This window comes from Protobothrops mucrosquamatus, unplaced genomic scaffold (assembly GCF_001527695.2).
Source record: "Protobothrops mucrosquamatus isolate PMUCROS unplaced genomic scaffold, P.Mucros_1.0 scaffold1264, whole genome shotgun sequence".
In the NCBI taxonomy this organism is placed as follows: Eukaryota; Metazoa; Chordata; class Lepidosauria; order Squamata; family Viperidae; genus Protobothrops; species Protobothrops mucrosquamatus.
The window spans coordinates 211,673-227,130 of record NW_015387470.1 but is presented as its reverse complement, the minus strand read 5'-3'; the positions used below and the strand labels follow the sequence as shown (position 1 = coordinate 227,130).

Genomic DNA, 15,458 nt, shown 5'->3' with positions numbered 1-15,458 from the left:
AGTTCAAGAAGTCCACGGAGATTAGACAACCACAAAAAAAACCCCTTCCTCCGCCGGGAAGGGATCATAAATTCAAAACGAAAACCACCCAAATCAACAAGAACCCAAACCCAGACGAAGAATCGAAACGTTTCCGTTTGCTGGTGGCTTCCGGCCGGACACCCCGGGACCCGATTCAGATGGGTCTGAGGATGAAGACCGCGTCGTCCAGGACGTAATAGTCGTTGTACATGTCGCCTTCACACAAGTAGGGTAGTCTGGTGAAGGCTTCGATGGCGAAGCCGGCTTTCTTGAGAACCTCCGGCAAGCTGTTCACCTGCTCCTCCCACGTCTGTCCTTTGATGTCCAAAATTTCGGAGGGTTTATCCCACTTGCCACCTACTGAGAGAAGAGAGGCTTTCGTTAGTTGCTGTTTACAAGAGGGAGGGTGGACGCTGCGAGCGGGATTAAAACAGAAACGGACATTGTGTGAGTCTGGGATTGCAAGGAAAGACACCAAGGCAGTGGTGGCGAACCTATGGCACGGGTGCCAGGGGCGGCACTCAGAGCCCTCTCTGTGGGCACGCGCGCCGTCGCCCCAGTCCTAGGCCTTCAGCTGGGTTTTATAAAACCTTTTCGCTTTAGGCCTCCGCCATGTGCAAAAAAAAAAAAAAAGGTTCAATCAATCAGTCAATTTCAACTTCTCGTGGGGAAAAAAAGATCTTGCAAAGTTGGAATTGATTGATTGAACTTTTTAGTCCCACCCAGTCTGCCGTGACCACCACAGCCATGCCCACCCAATGGGCCACACCCAGCCAATTAGCCACACCTAGCCAATGGGCCACACCCACCCGGCACCCGGCGATACATAAGTGGGTTTTGGGTTGCAGTTTGGGCACTCGGTCTCTAAAAGGTTCGCCATCACTGCACCAAGGGGTCCATCAGGCATGATTGCCGGGCGCAAATAACCAGGATCATGCGATAGGTTTAAAGCAGAAGTGATTTATCGTTGCAACCTACAGACAAGAAATGGGTCAACTAACGGTCAAAGCTTTCGTTAGTTGCCGTTTACAAGGTGGGTGGCGAACACAGACCGGAGACCGTGAGCAGAATTAAAACAGAAATGGGCACTGTATAACTATGGGATTGCAAGGAGAGACACCAAGGGGTCCATCGGAGACGATTGCCGGGTTCAAATAACCAGGATCATGCCACGGGTTCGAACCACAGGTAAATTATTGTCGCAATCTATACATGGGAATCTAATCGGCTAACAGCCAGCACTAAATTGGTGCTAGATAAAAGCTGACAGACTTCAAGAAGCAACGGATGGAAACTAATCAAGGAGAGAAGCAACCTGGAACTAAGGAGAAACTTCCTGACAGTGAGAACAATTAGCCAGTGGAACAACCTGCCTCCAGAAGCAGTGAATGCTCCAACACTGGAAGTTTTTAAGAAGAGCCTGGACAGCCATTTGTCCGAAATGGTATAGGGTTTCCTGCCTGAGCAGGGGGTTGGACTAGATGACCTCCAAAGTCCCTTCCAACTTTATTATTATTACATTATATTATTATTATTATTATTATTATTATTATTATGGATCATCGCACAGTCAGCCAGATGTTCAGACTGGATTTGGCATTTTGTCTACTTATCCTTACTCAGGACCTGGGATAGGCAGATGTGGATTATTACTATTATTATTATTATTATTATTATTATTATTATTATTATTATTATTATAAGAGGGGGCTGGACTTGGGTCTCTGGTGGCAACGCAATGACTCCAAATTGGTGGCACGTTTAACTCAGATTTCCAGCTTTGCCTGCTCTTCTCTTACAGTGATATAACCAGAACACCTTCCTTTCTGTATCCGAACTACATTTGGCTACAGGAAACCCTCGACTGATGACCACAACTGAGCCCAAAATTCCCACTGCAACAGTCATAAGTACGTGCCAGTTGCCGAGCCATCTGAATTCTGGGGGCGCTGCACCGATCGTGTGAAAAACGGTCGTTAAGTCAGGTGTTTTGAGTGTTGTTCTAACTTCGAACAGTCACTAAATGAACGGCTGTTAAGTCAAGGACTACCTGTATCTGGGAGATCTTACCATTTTCCACATAGGGATGAAAAGGCAAAACTAGTGCCAGGATGACTCGGCCTCTCGTCGGTTCCAGCACGCTCCTGATATCTTTTAAGACCGTCAGTGGCTGGTCGCAGCGATCCAGCAAGTTCAAGCAACTGATGACGTCATACTGGAATCCCGTATTCTGCCATTCATTGATGCCAAGCACCCTGCCAAGGGGGGGGGGGGGAGAGAGAGAAAGACACAGGGTTATACCTGGTGGAGTGTGGATTCTTCACTTCTCACTCAACCCGAAGAGGAAGCAAGAGAGTCACAACAACTCCGAATAGCTTTCTCCGTTGGCCTTGCTGGTGGGAAGGCCTGACGTTCAACGGGCTCGGAGAGAAGGCCACGGTCCTCCCTGATCAAATGGTTCTTCTTAGCTATTGGCCAGATTAAAGCTTAAATTGAAGACAGAAACAAGAGAAGCCGGCAAAGGAGCTCGGTTAGTGGGAGAAGAGACAGACCAGCCCAGATGTGGAGAGGGCCAGATGTGGAGGCTGTGATAGAGAGGGCCAGATGTGGAGGCCAGGGTGGAGAGGCCCAGATGTGGAGGCTGTGATAGAGAGGGCCAGATGTGGAGGCCAGGGTGGAGAGGCCCAGATGTGGAGGCTGTGACAGAGAGGGCCAGATGTGGAGGCCAGGGTGGAGAGGCCCAGATGTGGAGGCTGTGACAGAGAGGCTCAGATGTGGCAGCTGTGATGGAGAGGTCCAGATGTGGAGGCCTGGGTGGAAAGGCCCAGATATGGAGGCCACGGTGGAGAGGCCCAGATGTGGAGGCTGTGACAGAGAGGCTCAGGTGTGGAGGCCAGGGGGGAAAGCCCAGATGTGGAGGCTGTGACAGAGAGGCTCAGGTGTGGAGGCTATGACGGAGAGGCCCAGATGTGGAGGAAAGGCCCAGATGTGGAAGCCAGGGTGGACAGAGCAGTGCTTTTCAACCTCCGCAACTTTTAAGATATCTGGAGTTCAGCTCCTAGAATTACTCAGCCAGCAAGCCTAGAGTTGAAGCCCTAGAAATTTGGAAGGGGAGGTTTTTTTTTTAACTTTAACTGCAAAATCCTGCCTCTTTCTGTTTATTGCTTTGAGGGCTAGGTAGGGCAAGGAACAAGGGAACTGTCTCCTTGGATCCCCCCCCTTCATTTTCTTGAGAGTAGAACGAAGAATTGCTAAATATTTGTTTTGGAGTGACTCTGTTGAGTTGGGATCATTACCTGTATTTCTTCTTTTGAAGCTGCCAAATCATGGTCTCAGACAACTCGGTCACGTACGTTTCTTCAAAGTGGGGACTCATGACTTTGGTGACTTCACCATCTCCGGCTCCTAAATCGAGAAGCCGACGCGACTTCCAGTCTGGGTTGATTTTGAGCAGTCTCTGAAATTGTTCAGGTGAAAACACAAACATGGAACCTCTTTCCAGCAAGCTGAAAGGTCAAAGATGGGGAGAGGTGAGTTTATTTTGGAAGGGGGCAAACGGGAGGCTGGGGGACGCGAAGGGGACTTATCGTTACCCAGAAACTAGAACAGGCCTTCTCGAGACTTAAGACATTGATTCATCTCTAACAAAGTTACACACCTGGTCCTCGACTTACGACCGAAATTGAGCCCACAAGTATCCCCACGTTTATATCCAGGGCCGGTAAACTTTTCAAGCTTGGCTGGACACAGCGCCCAAAGGCCAAACGATAAATAAACAGACCTCCCCGTAAAAAAATGCCCATTTTCTTTCAGAAATTATTATTTTGTTGTTAATTCGAAGGGGCACAGGAGTCATCCAAACGTGTACAGGTACCCTTCAAGTTGCAACCATTCTCTAGTGACCGCTCAAAGTTACAACGGCCCTGAAAAAAAGTGACTTGAGGACCGACTTTCACACTTAACGACCGCCGGAACGTCCCCTTGGTCAAGGGATCAAAATTCCGTCTCTGGTTTAGGATGGGTGCAATGATCAAAATTCTCTCTCTTAGGATGGGCGCAGTGTCCTGGGGTCCTGCGATCCTCTTTTGCAACTTTCTGACCAGCAAAGTCAAAGGGGAACGCTTAGCCCTGTCGCTAACTGAACAAGGGCAGCGATCCGGTTAACAACGGTGGCCAGAAAGGCCGTAAAACGGAGCAAAGGTCACTTAATACCTGTCTGGCTTAGCAAGGGAAATTTGGGGCTAAAATTGTGGTCGTTAAGTCGAGGACTACCTGCAACGGAAGGCTTTTTCCCCATTGTTTTTGGAGGATGCCATTCCTAGCTAGTCTACTACCGGTAGTAACTGAATATATGCAAAATCGGATTGTTATTTTTTTAAAAAAAAATCAAACCCAAAGAGGCCAATATCTTACACTCACCCATTGATAGACGTCCTGGACATGAACAGGCTAAAAACGGAGGATACAAAGGAGTGATAAAGTTGAATGAATAACCAGCCAGATTTCTCAATACTATTGTTTAAAAAGATCCGCGTCCCTTGGTCCAGGTAACTCTGGATAAAGACAGGCTGAAGGGCTTCATACAACTGTTCCGTATTGCACAGATACCACTAGAAGGAGGAAGAGATAAGACTTGATTATTTCAGCTCTGCCAAACCAGAAGGAGCATCATCAGATGGAACATGGATCGCAATGCAAAGACCAAAGAGAGAGAAGACTCAGCGTTATTTTAGAAACACAGGATAATTTTTATCAACGGCTAGAAAATACGAGTGAGAGAGAAAGGAACGTGATATGTGACACTGAATATATAGTAGTAAGAAGACCACTGAGCGATTCATTAATGTATTGTTTATGATAATTCATTATTATTCATTGTTTTTTAAATACATGAACCCAGACAACATGCGGTTTGCTAAATATTAAGAATGTTATTTTAAAAAATCCTAACCCTAACCCCGACCCTAACCCTATTCCTAATCCTATAAAAGAGCATTTTTTGGCAGGCAGACGTCACTACTGCGACAACTGTAAATTCAAAATTTTGTAGCCGACAAAAGAGTTAAAGGGAGACTAGTATAGCTATTTCGAGCTAGCTGATGGCTAGCTGATGAGAGCTAAATAGCTCGAAATAGCTATACTAGTGTCCCTTTAACTCTTTGCCGGCTACAAAATTTTGAATATATAAAGAATCGCAATACAATGGCAAGCATAGGCTTTGCAGGCAGAAAAGCCCAGCATTTACCATCTACAAGAGTTTACCATCTACAGAGTTGGAGGAAACCCCTGAGCTGGTTGTGGTAGAGGAGTTGGTACCTTCCAGCGACTTGCTGCCTACGACTGACGAAACTGCTTGGATGAGCAGCGAAACTTCTACAAAAATGAGTCCAGATGCCATGAAACAACCTTCAGATATCTACAGTGGTGTTTCTCAGTCTTAGCCATATTTAAGAAGTGTGTGGACTTCAACTCCCAGAATTCCCCAGCCGTCCATCAAAAAGGGTCGGTGGGCAGAGAGCGGGGAACCCTATAGCTTAGGGATAAGGCACCCAGTTCCAATTCAATTCGGTTCTCAACATCTCAACCAGCCGTCAAAGATCAATGTTGAAAATCCAGCCAGCACTGACAATGGATTGATAGCCCCGGGGCGAGATAGGCGGCAAATAAATTTAACAAATGAATAAAAATAAATCATGTGTTCCTGTGTCTAAGATGTTGAGGTGAGCTGCTAGTCAAGAGTAGGCAAGAATACTAGGCTATAGGGACAAAGACTAAGGCCAGGCCAGGAAATCTCTTTTGAACTTTAGTTGATAATTTAATAGGCAAAAATGGCCATTGTCCTTACTATTGTTTAGGAATCTACTTCAAACAAGAGTTTGCAGCTTGCATTCACAGTGAAATCAGCCAGACCTGCATCAAGGTATACAATAAAGGTTTTGTCTGTTGATTAGATTATATAAGTAGTCCTCAACTTATAATAGTTCGTTTCGGGACTGTTCAAAGTTAGAACAGCACTGAAAAAACCGACTTACGACCATTTTTCACACTTGCGACTGGGTGTGGTCACGTGATCAAGCTTCAGACACTTGGCAACTGACTCACATTTATGACGGTTGCAGTGTCCCGGGGAGGGTCACGGGGAGTGTCCCGGGGAGGGTCACGTGATCTCCTTTTGCGACCTTCGGACAAGCAAATATTCCTGTTCCAAAAACCAGTGGGGACCGGGGACAGGATGCGTCTTAAAATTTGATTTATTATTTTGAATTCACATTAGGAATTACAGTCCCTTCGTGCGTTTCATTATCTTTTGGCTGTGGCCAAACCTAGAGTCAACAGCTGGCCCACAACTGATCACTCCTGATGGGATGTTCTCCCCCCCCCCTTCTGACCTAGATGGGGCTACCAGAATCAGGCTGTTTCAAGCAATCTTAAGAAAAACGTCAGCCGGGCCATTTTACGGCTCTTCCTGTTCTTGTCAGGAAATGTATTAATCTCTGACTGTAGGGCTTCCTGCTGTTCTAATTATCTTCTATAAAAGCTTGTAAGTCTTCTGTGCTTTTCTTGAAAAGGGTGGGAGGGATTGATTACCAGACAAGCTTTGCTTTATATAAAGGATCCCAGCCCTACAAAATTTAGCAGGGAAAGGCGGAATTGCCATCACCGGTTGAAAAAAGGCACAATGCAGGCAAACATCCAAAGTTTCAATCCCATTGTCTTCTAGGGCAGCGTTTTTTTTTGTTTTACTCCCCCCCCCCCCAGGTTTATAATGGAAGAAATTATAGCTTTCAATGATCACCTGGATAATTTGATGGAAGGGACAAGGCTGCGTAAGATGTTAATATTGTGATCGGGAGTCTGACACGCCAGCCTGACTCGGTGTGCAGGATGTCATTATTTTACAATAAATGAATTTAGAATGAACAGAAAAGCCTGAATATTAGGCACACAAAGAACTTGATATATAGGCAGTCCTCGGCTTATGATCACAACTGATTAGCCCAAAATTTCTATTGCCAAGCAAGACACTTGTTAAGTGAATTTTGCCACTTTTTATGACAATTCTTGTCACGGTTGTTAAGTGGATCACTGCAGTTAAGTTAGTAACATGGTTGTTAAATGAATCTGGCTCCCCCATTGACTTGAATCACTGCAGTTGTTAAGTAACGTGGTTATTACGTGAATCTACCTCCCCCATTGACTTTGCTTGTCAGAACGTCGCAAAAGGGGATCACACGACCCCGGGACGCTGCAACCGTCATTAAGTGTGAGTCAGTTGCCAAACGGCTGGATTTTGATCACGTGACCGACGGTCGTTAAGTGTGAAAAACAATGCTAAGTCACTGTTTTCGGTGCTATTGTAACTTCGAGCAGTCACTAAATAGACTGTTGTAAGTTGAGGACAGCAGTTGAAGCTTCACATTAGGTAAATATTTCCGCAGCTGGCAGGACTTGGTCGATCCTGTCAGGCCTGATTAAGACTTAGATGGAAGACCGCGAACATATCCCAAGGCTGTAGACTAGATTTAGAAGTAAAAATTCCAGGAAAAAAGAGAAAAGAATGGTGAATGACTATATATATTGTTGCCAATAAACCCTGCATGGATCTAGTTAAATCTTTCATTCTCCAGAGGGAACTCATTGTTTGATTATTTGGCTTTAGAACAGTGAAAACTTCACAATTCCTTTTTGGGATCAATCTGCACATTGCGGTAATACATATTAAATCCAAGTCGGTCATCAAAAAGTCTTTTAAGGATCCTTTCACTCCTTTGATGAATTAGCACAGGATTTCAAACATTGGCAACCAGAAGGCAAGTGGGAATATTGATTGAGCATGCAGTCAGACGTTCACGAGAAGCTTTTCCTGGTGAACTAACAAGGAAAACTTGTAGTTTGTTAACAATTTAACCTATTATGTATGGTACTTATTACAGCTATTTGCATACTGACCCAGTAAATTCTATTAAGTATAGTATGCCAGATAGAATCACAACCCCGAAGGATAACAACTCTAATTCAGTGAAACAAACTAAAGGTGGATTCCATTTTAGAAACCCATTTTACAAATCCATAATAGAACAGATGTCCTTTCTCAGCTCCCCCTTGCCTTTTGACCACCCAGGCCCCCTAATACCAAGATATGTCCGATAATATTTATATCTAACTCTACCTGGCACAAGTGGAATACCTATAAATCATGTTTCTTTTAAAGTTCCCGCTTTCTAGCAGATGTTGGCCCTGGTTCAAGATCTGAAAACATTTACACTTATTAAGTTACTACTAAGTGTCAGGCGTATAAATAATATATGTAAGATCGAAGCTGTCCAGATGTTTGCAGATACAGCTCCCATAATATTTGAATGTAGAATACTTACAGAGAAAAAAACAAGGAAGTAGAAAAAGATGGACCAGACCAGGGATACTGAATCAGAAAAAGACTTGTGGACTTCAACTCCCAGAATTCCCCAGTTGGAGTCCATAAGTCTTAAAGCTGCCAAGGCTGGACACCCTGATCTAACTAAAAGGAAAGAATTTTAGAGAGAAAAACAATGAAAAAGGCGAACAGGGTGATTATGAAGAATGTGTGAGAGAGAACAAGAAAACAACAGTACAAACATGGGTGAGTAGGAGGTATTAATGATGTATAGAAAGTAAAAGCACTGGCAGTCAAATACTACACTGGCTCAGAATGCTGGGAGTTGTAGTCCAGAGTACGCTAAGTTGGACAAACTGCTTTCAGAGGGAGGACAAAAAAGATCCCTGTGGACATTTTCACAAGTCAAGATCTTGCAAACTAAAATTTGGGGGAAATGCAAATTAATTTCCTTCTAATTTACACCATCCCCATTATCCATCCACAGCAGGGGCACCACTACTGCTCTGCACAAACAGGAAAAAATGAGGCTGTGCCAGGACGTGATCAAACCACAGGGGAATTTACATGGCAAAAAAAATAAAAAAAAAAATACTTCCAGTTCCTGAATTATTAGAGAATTGAAAAGCAGGGCTTTTTTTAAAGTCTTAGGGGACTTCACCAGCACTTGTCTTTCCTGCTCCAGACCCACAAAACTGGGATGAGGAGGGCTGAGAAAATGTCCCACATTGTCCTAGTTGCTTCTCACCCTTCGGTTGTGGAGCCTATAAAGATGTGTCATTCGATCTATTCTTTTCCAGTTCGGATTATGTGCTGCTATTGTTGCTCTCTGCACGCCCATTTCCCAGGCTCTGCTCTTAGTACTTTGGAGGGGAGAAAGGAGAGGACAGGTGGTGGGACTCCCAGGATCACCTGCCCTGTCCCATCCTGTCCTTGACCCTGGCAACTTTTCACCTTCCTGCCTTGTCTGTGGAGATTCTCCATCATCCAGGTCAGGGTTGTCCCAAAGGTGCTTTTTTCCCCAAAAGGCAACTAGACTTTCTTGGGGTTTTTTCCCTCCCCTTTGAAGCAGCTTCTTGGATGAGAAGTGAAACATTTTCAAAGAAAAAAACAAGTCCTGCCGCCTTTTGAAAAAGCACCTTTGGGACACCTTCCTACCTTGTACTCCAAGAAGGAAAGCAGAAGAAGAAATACCCCAACACAGATTATGCCCCTTCCTTTCCCCTCCCTCCCTTTCTCTTTCCTCCCTTCCTTTTCCCTTTCTCCTTCCTTCCTTCCTCCCTTCTCTCCCTCCCTCCCTTTCTCCTTCTTTCCTTCTTCCTCCCTCTTTCCCCTTCCTTCCTTCTCTCCCCTCCCTTCCTNGTAACATGGTTGTTAAATGAATCTGGCTCCCCCATTGACTTGAATCACTGCAGTTGTTAAGTAACGTGGTTATTACGTGAATCTACCTCCCCCATTGACTTTGCTTGTCAGAACGTCGCAAAAGGGGATCACACGACCCCGGGACGCTGCAACCGTCATTAAGTGTGAGTCAGTTGCCAAACGGCTGGATTTTGATCACATGACCGACGGTCGTTAAGTGTGAAAAACGATGCTAAGTCACTGTTTTCAGTGCTATTGTAACTTCGAGCAGTCACTAAATAGACTGTTGTAAGTTGAGGACAGCAGTTGAAGCTTCACATTAGGTAAATATTTCCGCAGCTGGCAGGACTTGGTCGATCCTGTCAGGCCTGATTAAGACTTAGATGGAAGACCGCGAACATATCCCAAGGCTGTAGACTAGATTTAGAAGTAAAAATTCCAGGAAAAAAGAGAAAAGAATGGTGAATGACTATATATATTGTTGCCAATAAACCCTGCATGGATCTAGTTAAATCTTTCATTCTCCAGAGGGAACTCATTGTTTGATTATTTGGCTTTAGAACAATGAAAACTTCACAATTCCTTTTTGGGATCAATCTGCACATTGCGGTAATACATATTAAATCCAAGTCGGTCATCAAAAAGTCTTTTAAGGATCCTTTCACTCCTTTGATGAATTAGCACAGGATTTCAAACATTGGCAACCAGAAGGCAAGTGGGAATATTGATTGAGCATGCAGTCAGACGTTCACGAGAAGCTTTTCCTGCTGAACTAACAAGGAAAACTTGTAGTTTGTTAACAATTTAACCTATTATGTATGGTACTTATTACAGCTATTTGCATACTGACCCAGTAAATTCTATTAAGTATAGTATGCCAGATAGAATCACAACCCCGAAGGATAACAACTCTAATTCAGTGAAACAAACTAAAGGTGGATTCCATTTTAGAAACCCATTTTACAAATCCATAATAGAACAGATGTCCTTTCTCGGCTCCCCCTTGCCTTTTGACCACCCAGGCCCCCTAATACCAAGATATTTAAGATAATATTTATATCTAACTCTACCTGGCACAAGTGGAATATCTATAAATCATGTTTCTTTTAAAGTTCCCGCTTTCTAGCAGATGTTGGCCCTGGTTCAAGATCTGAAAACATTTACACTTATTAAGTTACTACTAAGTGTCAGGCGTATAAATAATATATGTAAGATCGAAGCTGTCCAGATGTTTGCAGATACAGCTCCCATAATATTTGAATGTAGAATACTTACAGAGAAAAAAACAAGGAAGTAGAAAAAGATGGACCAGACCAGGGATACTGAATCAGAAAAAGACTTGTGGACTTCAACTCCCAGAATTCCCCAGTTGGAGTCCATAAGTCTTAAAGCTGCCAAGGTTGGACACCTGATCTAACTAAAAGGAAATAATTTTAGAGAGAAAAACAATGAAAAAGGCGAACAGGGTGATTATGAAGAATGTGTGAGAGAGAACAAGAAAACAACAGTACAAACATGGGCGAGTAGGAGGTATTAATGATGTACAGAAAGTAAAAGCACTGGCAGTCAAATACTACACTGGCTCAGAATGCTGGGAGTTGTAGTCCAGAGTACGCTAAGTTGGACAAACTACTTTCAGAGGAAGGACAAAAAAGATCCCTGTGGACATTTTCACAAGTCAAGATCTTGCAAACTAAAATTTGGGGGAAATGCAAATTAATTTCCTTCTAATTTACACCATCCCCATTATCCATCCACAGCAGGGGCACCACTACTGCTCTGCACAAACAGGAAAAAATGAGGCTGTGCCAGGACGTGATCAAACCACAGGGGAATTTACATGGCAAAAAAAATAAAAAAAAAAAATACTTCCAGTTCCTGAATTATTAGAGAATTGAAAAGCAGGGCTTTTTTTAAAGTCTTAAGGGACTTCACCAGCACTTGTCTTTCCTGCTCCAGACCCACAAAACTGGGATGAGGAGGGCTTCCCATATTGTCCTAGTTGCTTCTCACCCTTCGGTCGCGGAGCCTATAAAGATGTGTCATTCGATCTATTCTTTTCCAGTTCGGATTATGTGCTGCTATTGTTGCTCTCTGCACGCCCATTTCCCAGGCTCTGCTCTTAGTACTTTGGAGGGGAGAAAGGAGAGGACAGGTGGTGGGACTCCCAGGATCACCTGCCCTATCCCATCCTGTCCTTGACCCTGGCAACTTTTCACCTTCCTGCCTTGTCTGTGGAGATTCTCCATCATCCAGGTCAGGGTTGTCCCAAAGGTGCTTTTTTTCCAAAAGGCAACTGGACTTTCTTGGGGGTTTTTCCCCCCCTTTGAAGCAGCTTCTTGGATGAGAAGTGAAACATTTTCAAAGACAAAAACCTGCTGCCTTTTGAAAAAGCACCTTTGGGACACCTTCCTACCTTGTACTCCAAGAAGGAAAGCAGAAGAAGAAACACAGATTATGCCCCTTTCTTTCCCCTCCCTCCCTCCCTTTCTCTTTCCTCCCTTCCTTTTCCCTTTCTCCTTCTTTCCTTCCTTCCTCCCTTCTCTCCCTCCCTCCCTTTCTCTTTCCTCCCTTCCTTCTCCCTTTCTCCTTCTTTCCTTCTTCCTCCCTCTTTCCCCTTCCTTCCTTCTCTCCCTCCCTCCCTTTCTCTTTCCTCCCTTCCTTCTCCCTTCCTCCCTTCCTCCCTTCCTCCCTCTTTCCCCTTCCTTCCTTCTCTCCCTCCCTCCCTCCTTCCTTCTTCCTCCCTCTTTCCCTTTCCTTCCTTCTCTCCCTCCCTCCCTCCTTCCTTCTTCCTCCCTCTTTCCCCTTCCTTCCTTCCTTCCTTCGATTCATTTTCAAATCTCTGGCTCTGGGTCTTCCCTCTTAGACCTGGGGGGGGGGGACTTTGCTTGGGTGTCCAAGCAAAGGGGGGGAGGAGACAGCATCGGGGGGGCCAGACCCGGCTTGACAGCCCAGGTTGGGGGTGTCCCCCCTCGATGGGCAGCGCCAGGAACTCCTTGGGGAGGGAGGGGCCTTCGAGTCGCAAGGGGCCTCCCCCCACCCTCTCCTAATCCGTCCCAGAACCTTAGAAATTCACTATAAAATATAGCTGGAAGTCCTGAAGCCCCCCCTCCCCTCTTGGAGGGAGGGGGCATATGAAGACCACAAAGGGGAGGCGGCGGAGGGGGCGTCTGCCTTGGGTAGCCCCCCCAGAGGCTCTCTCCTCAGACCGACCCCCCCCCCGCTTTCCCTCGTGGGGGGGGAAGGGGGGAGGGGCGGCGGGGCCCCTACCTGCTGGTTCTCCTTGTCGCCCGGCGCCGCCTGCCCGGGGCCGCTCATCATGTTCGCGTAGAGAGAGCGGGATAAAGGGCTCCGGAGGTAGCGCGCGGGGCCAGACCACATCCTCCTCCTCAGCAGCCACAGCGAGACGGCGAGGCAGCCCAGCCAGGCCAGGCAGAGTCTCATGGGGGGGGCGGGGGGGAAGGGGGCCGCGCGGGAGACGGAAGAAAGGGGCGACCGATCACCCCCTCCCGCAACCACCGCCTCCTTGCTCCATGGCGGCGGCGGCGGAGGCGGCGGCGAAGGCGGCCAGAACCAGCGCGGAGCTCCCCATTTAGCGCCCTCGCCGGAGCGCAGCCGAGGCCGGAACCCGAGGCCCGCGGAAGGGGGGCCCGGCCGGACAGGATGGCCAGGGACACGCACGCGCCCGTCCGCCCGTTCGGTCGCTCTCTCTCTCTCTCTTTCTCGCGCACGCGCGCACGCGCAGACACGGCGCGCCTTCCGCCAAGCCGTCGGCGCGCGCGCCTGCGCACTCGCGCGCGCCCCTTCCGCCCGCTCCTCCAATCCAGGAGCGGCCCGAGCAGCGCCGCCCGTCGCACAATGCCCTTGCGCGGGGGCGCGCGTCGAGGGGGCGTGCCACCACCCCCTCGTGGCGCGCGCACGTCCGGACGCGTCCCCTTCCTTTCTTTCCCTCCCTCCTTCCCCCCGTTTTCACGCCCCCCCCGCTCGGACGTCCTGCGGGGTGGTCGTAAAGCGAAACACCCCTCCCCCCCCAGACGGGGAAGTCCCGTTGTTTAAAACGAGCCTTTCCAAAGCCTCGTTTCCGAAGGTAGACTTGACTTGCACGGGGAGGTTCCCTTTCACATGCCCCGGGACCTCAAATATTAAAAAAAAACAACACAAAACAATAATTCTCATGTTTTTCCAGCCTCTCTTTCCTCTTAACAAGCCCGTCCTTGTCACGCCAGGGAAGAAACCACCAAAATATATGCAACTAAGAGTTCATCAGATAGACTGCGCCTACAAGAGGAGGTTCCACCGGCAGAACCACAGTTTTAAATGAGATAAACGACTTGATCTTTCGCCGCCAAAACAGCCCACTTGGGCATCTGGTGGAAAAGACTTCTTCGTATTCAATAGAAAAAAATGGGAAAGAATATTTATTTTTTCCAAAAGAAAGTCGCCTCAAAGGAAGCCTCGCTGTGCTTGCATGGATGGGAACAGCTGTGATGGCTCGTAAGGAAGCTGAACTATTGTTACCTGTTTGAGAGACTTTTTTCCTAACTGTTCATTTTAGTGCTCCACGTTTAAAAATAAAAACCACTTTTACAGAACAATAACTTTAAGCACCTGGAAATTACTTGCAACCCGTAGCACACACACACACAAAATCTTTAGGCTCTGCAAGAAAAAAAAAAGCCTCTTATTTTAAATGGAAAAACTTAATGGACGATAGTGAGTTTCCGCGTCATTCCACAAGAAGCTGAAGAGAATGATATGGATTAAATTAAATTAAAAAACCTACAAAACATCGAACTTTTCCCTACTCTCCGTTGCAAACTCATTCAAAAATTTAACTGGGAAATGAGTTTATTTTTTAAAAAAGTTACCTACTGCTGAATTGGCATAACTCCTAACCGTAAAAGAGCTGGATAATTATGCCAAACAGGGATTGAGCCTGTATTATGAAAGCACAAACTCCAGGGCAATATATACTATTGATTAGGATCTGTCTTATTCTGCCAACATAGTTTTAGGATGATTTGTGTTGCAATAAATAAATAAAAGCCATTGGCATCAGCAACTGTTCTGGCAGATAACTGAGGGAAAAAAGCATTATAATGTTATTACATATGGCAAATTGTATCTTAGCCTTGTTCGCTCAGTTGAGCTGTACTGAAAAATGCTATAATTTATAACAATAATGTTTGGAGGAAGTGTTTTAAACAAATATGGGTGTTTCCAATTCTTAAGCAGTATTCCTCATTTTAAGCCTGTTCTGTTACCAGTTCTTCCAGTTTACCAAGCAAGCAGGAAAGAAGAACAGTGTTTATACAACTTACACTCCATCAAAAATATCACCTATAAAAGCCAGTTGCATTAAATTTCCTATAATATATCCAACAGCAGCAAGTAATTAAGAATTTAAAAATGCAATCCATTTAGAACCATTATACTGTAGGTTAATTCATAATAAAAGGCATTAAGGGTTTACTAGATTAAAAACTTTTAGGATAATGTATTAAAAGGAGAGGGAAAGCCACTGGCCTGGAACAGCCAAAGAATTTGATAGACCAGAACTAGTTCAACATAAGAAAAAAAAAGCTAAAGCCCAACTTAGTTTTTCTAAGAAATTCCTTCCTCTAATATTGTAATAAGAATGAAAAGAAAAAAAAAGAGTTGGCTTGCATATATACATTACAAGAATAAGTAACACGATAAT

General features: G+C 45.6%; 1 protein-coding gene across 2 annotated transcripts; it reads right to left on the bottom strand.

The window, feature by feature from the left end:
- On the bottom strand, positions 1-13,209 carry METTL9 (methyltransferase like 9). Of its 2 annotated transcripts, none has more exons than XM_015821149.1 (5): positions 13,028-13,209; positions 4,441-4,631; positions 3,318-3,527; positions 2,092-2,276; positions 1-381 (listed from the first exon to the last, which is right to left on the bottom strand). In XM_015821149.1, exons 1-5 carry the CDS (start codon positions 13,199-13,201, stop codon positions 176-178), a joined length of 966 nt encoding a protein of 321 aa, XP_015676635.1. In that variant the 5' UTR covers positions 13,202-13,209; the 3' UTR covers positions 1-175. The 2 variants fall into 2 exon arrangements, with proteins under 2 accessions (XP_015676635.1, XP_015676636.1); XM_015821150.1 differs by having other exon boundaries at positions 1-378.
- Between the last annotated feature and the right edge of the window lie 2,249 nt (positions 13,210-15,458).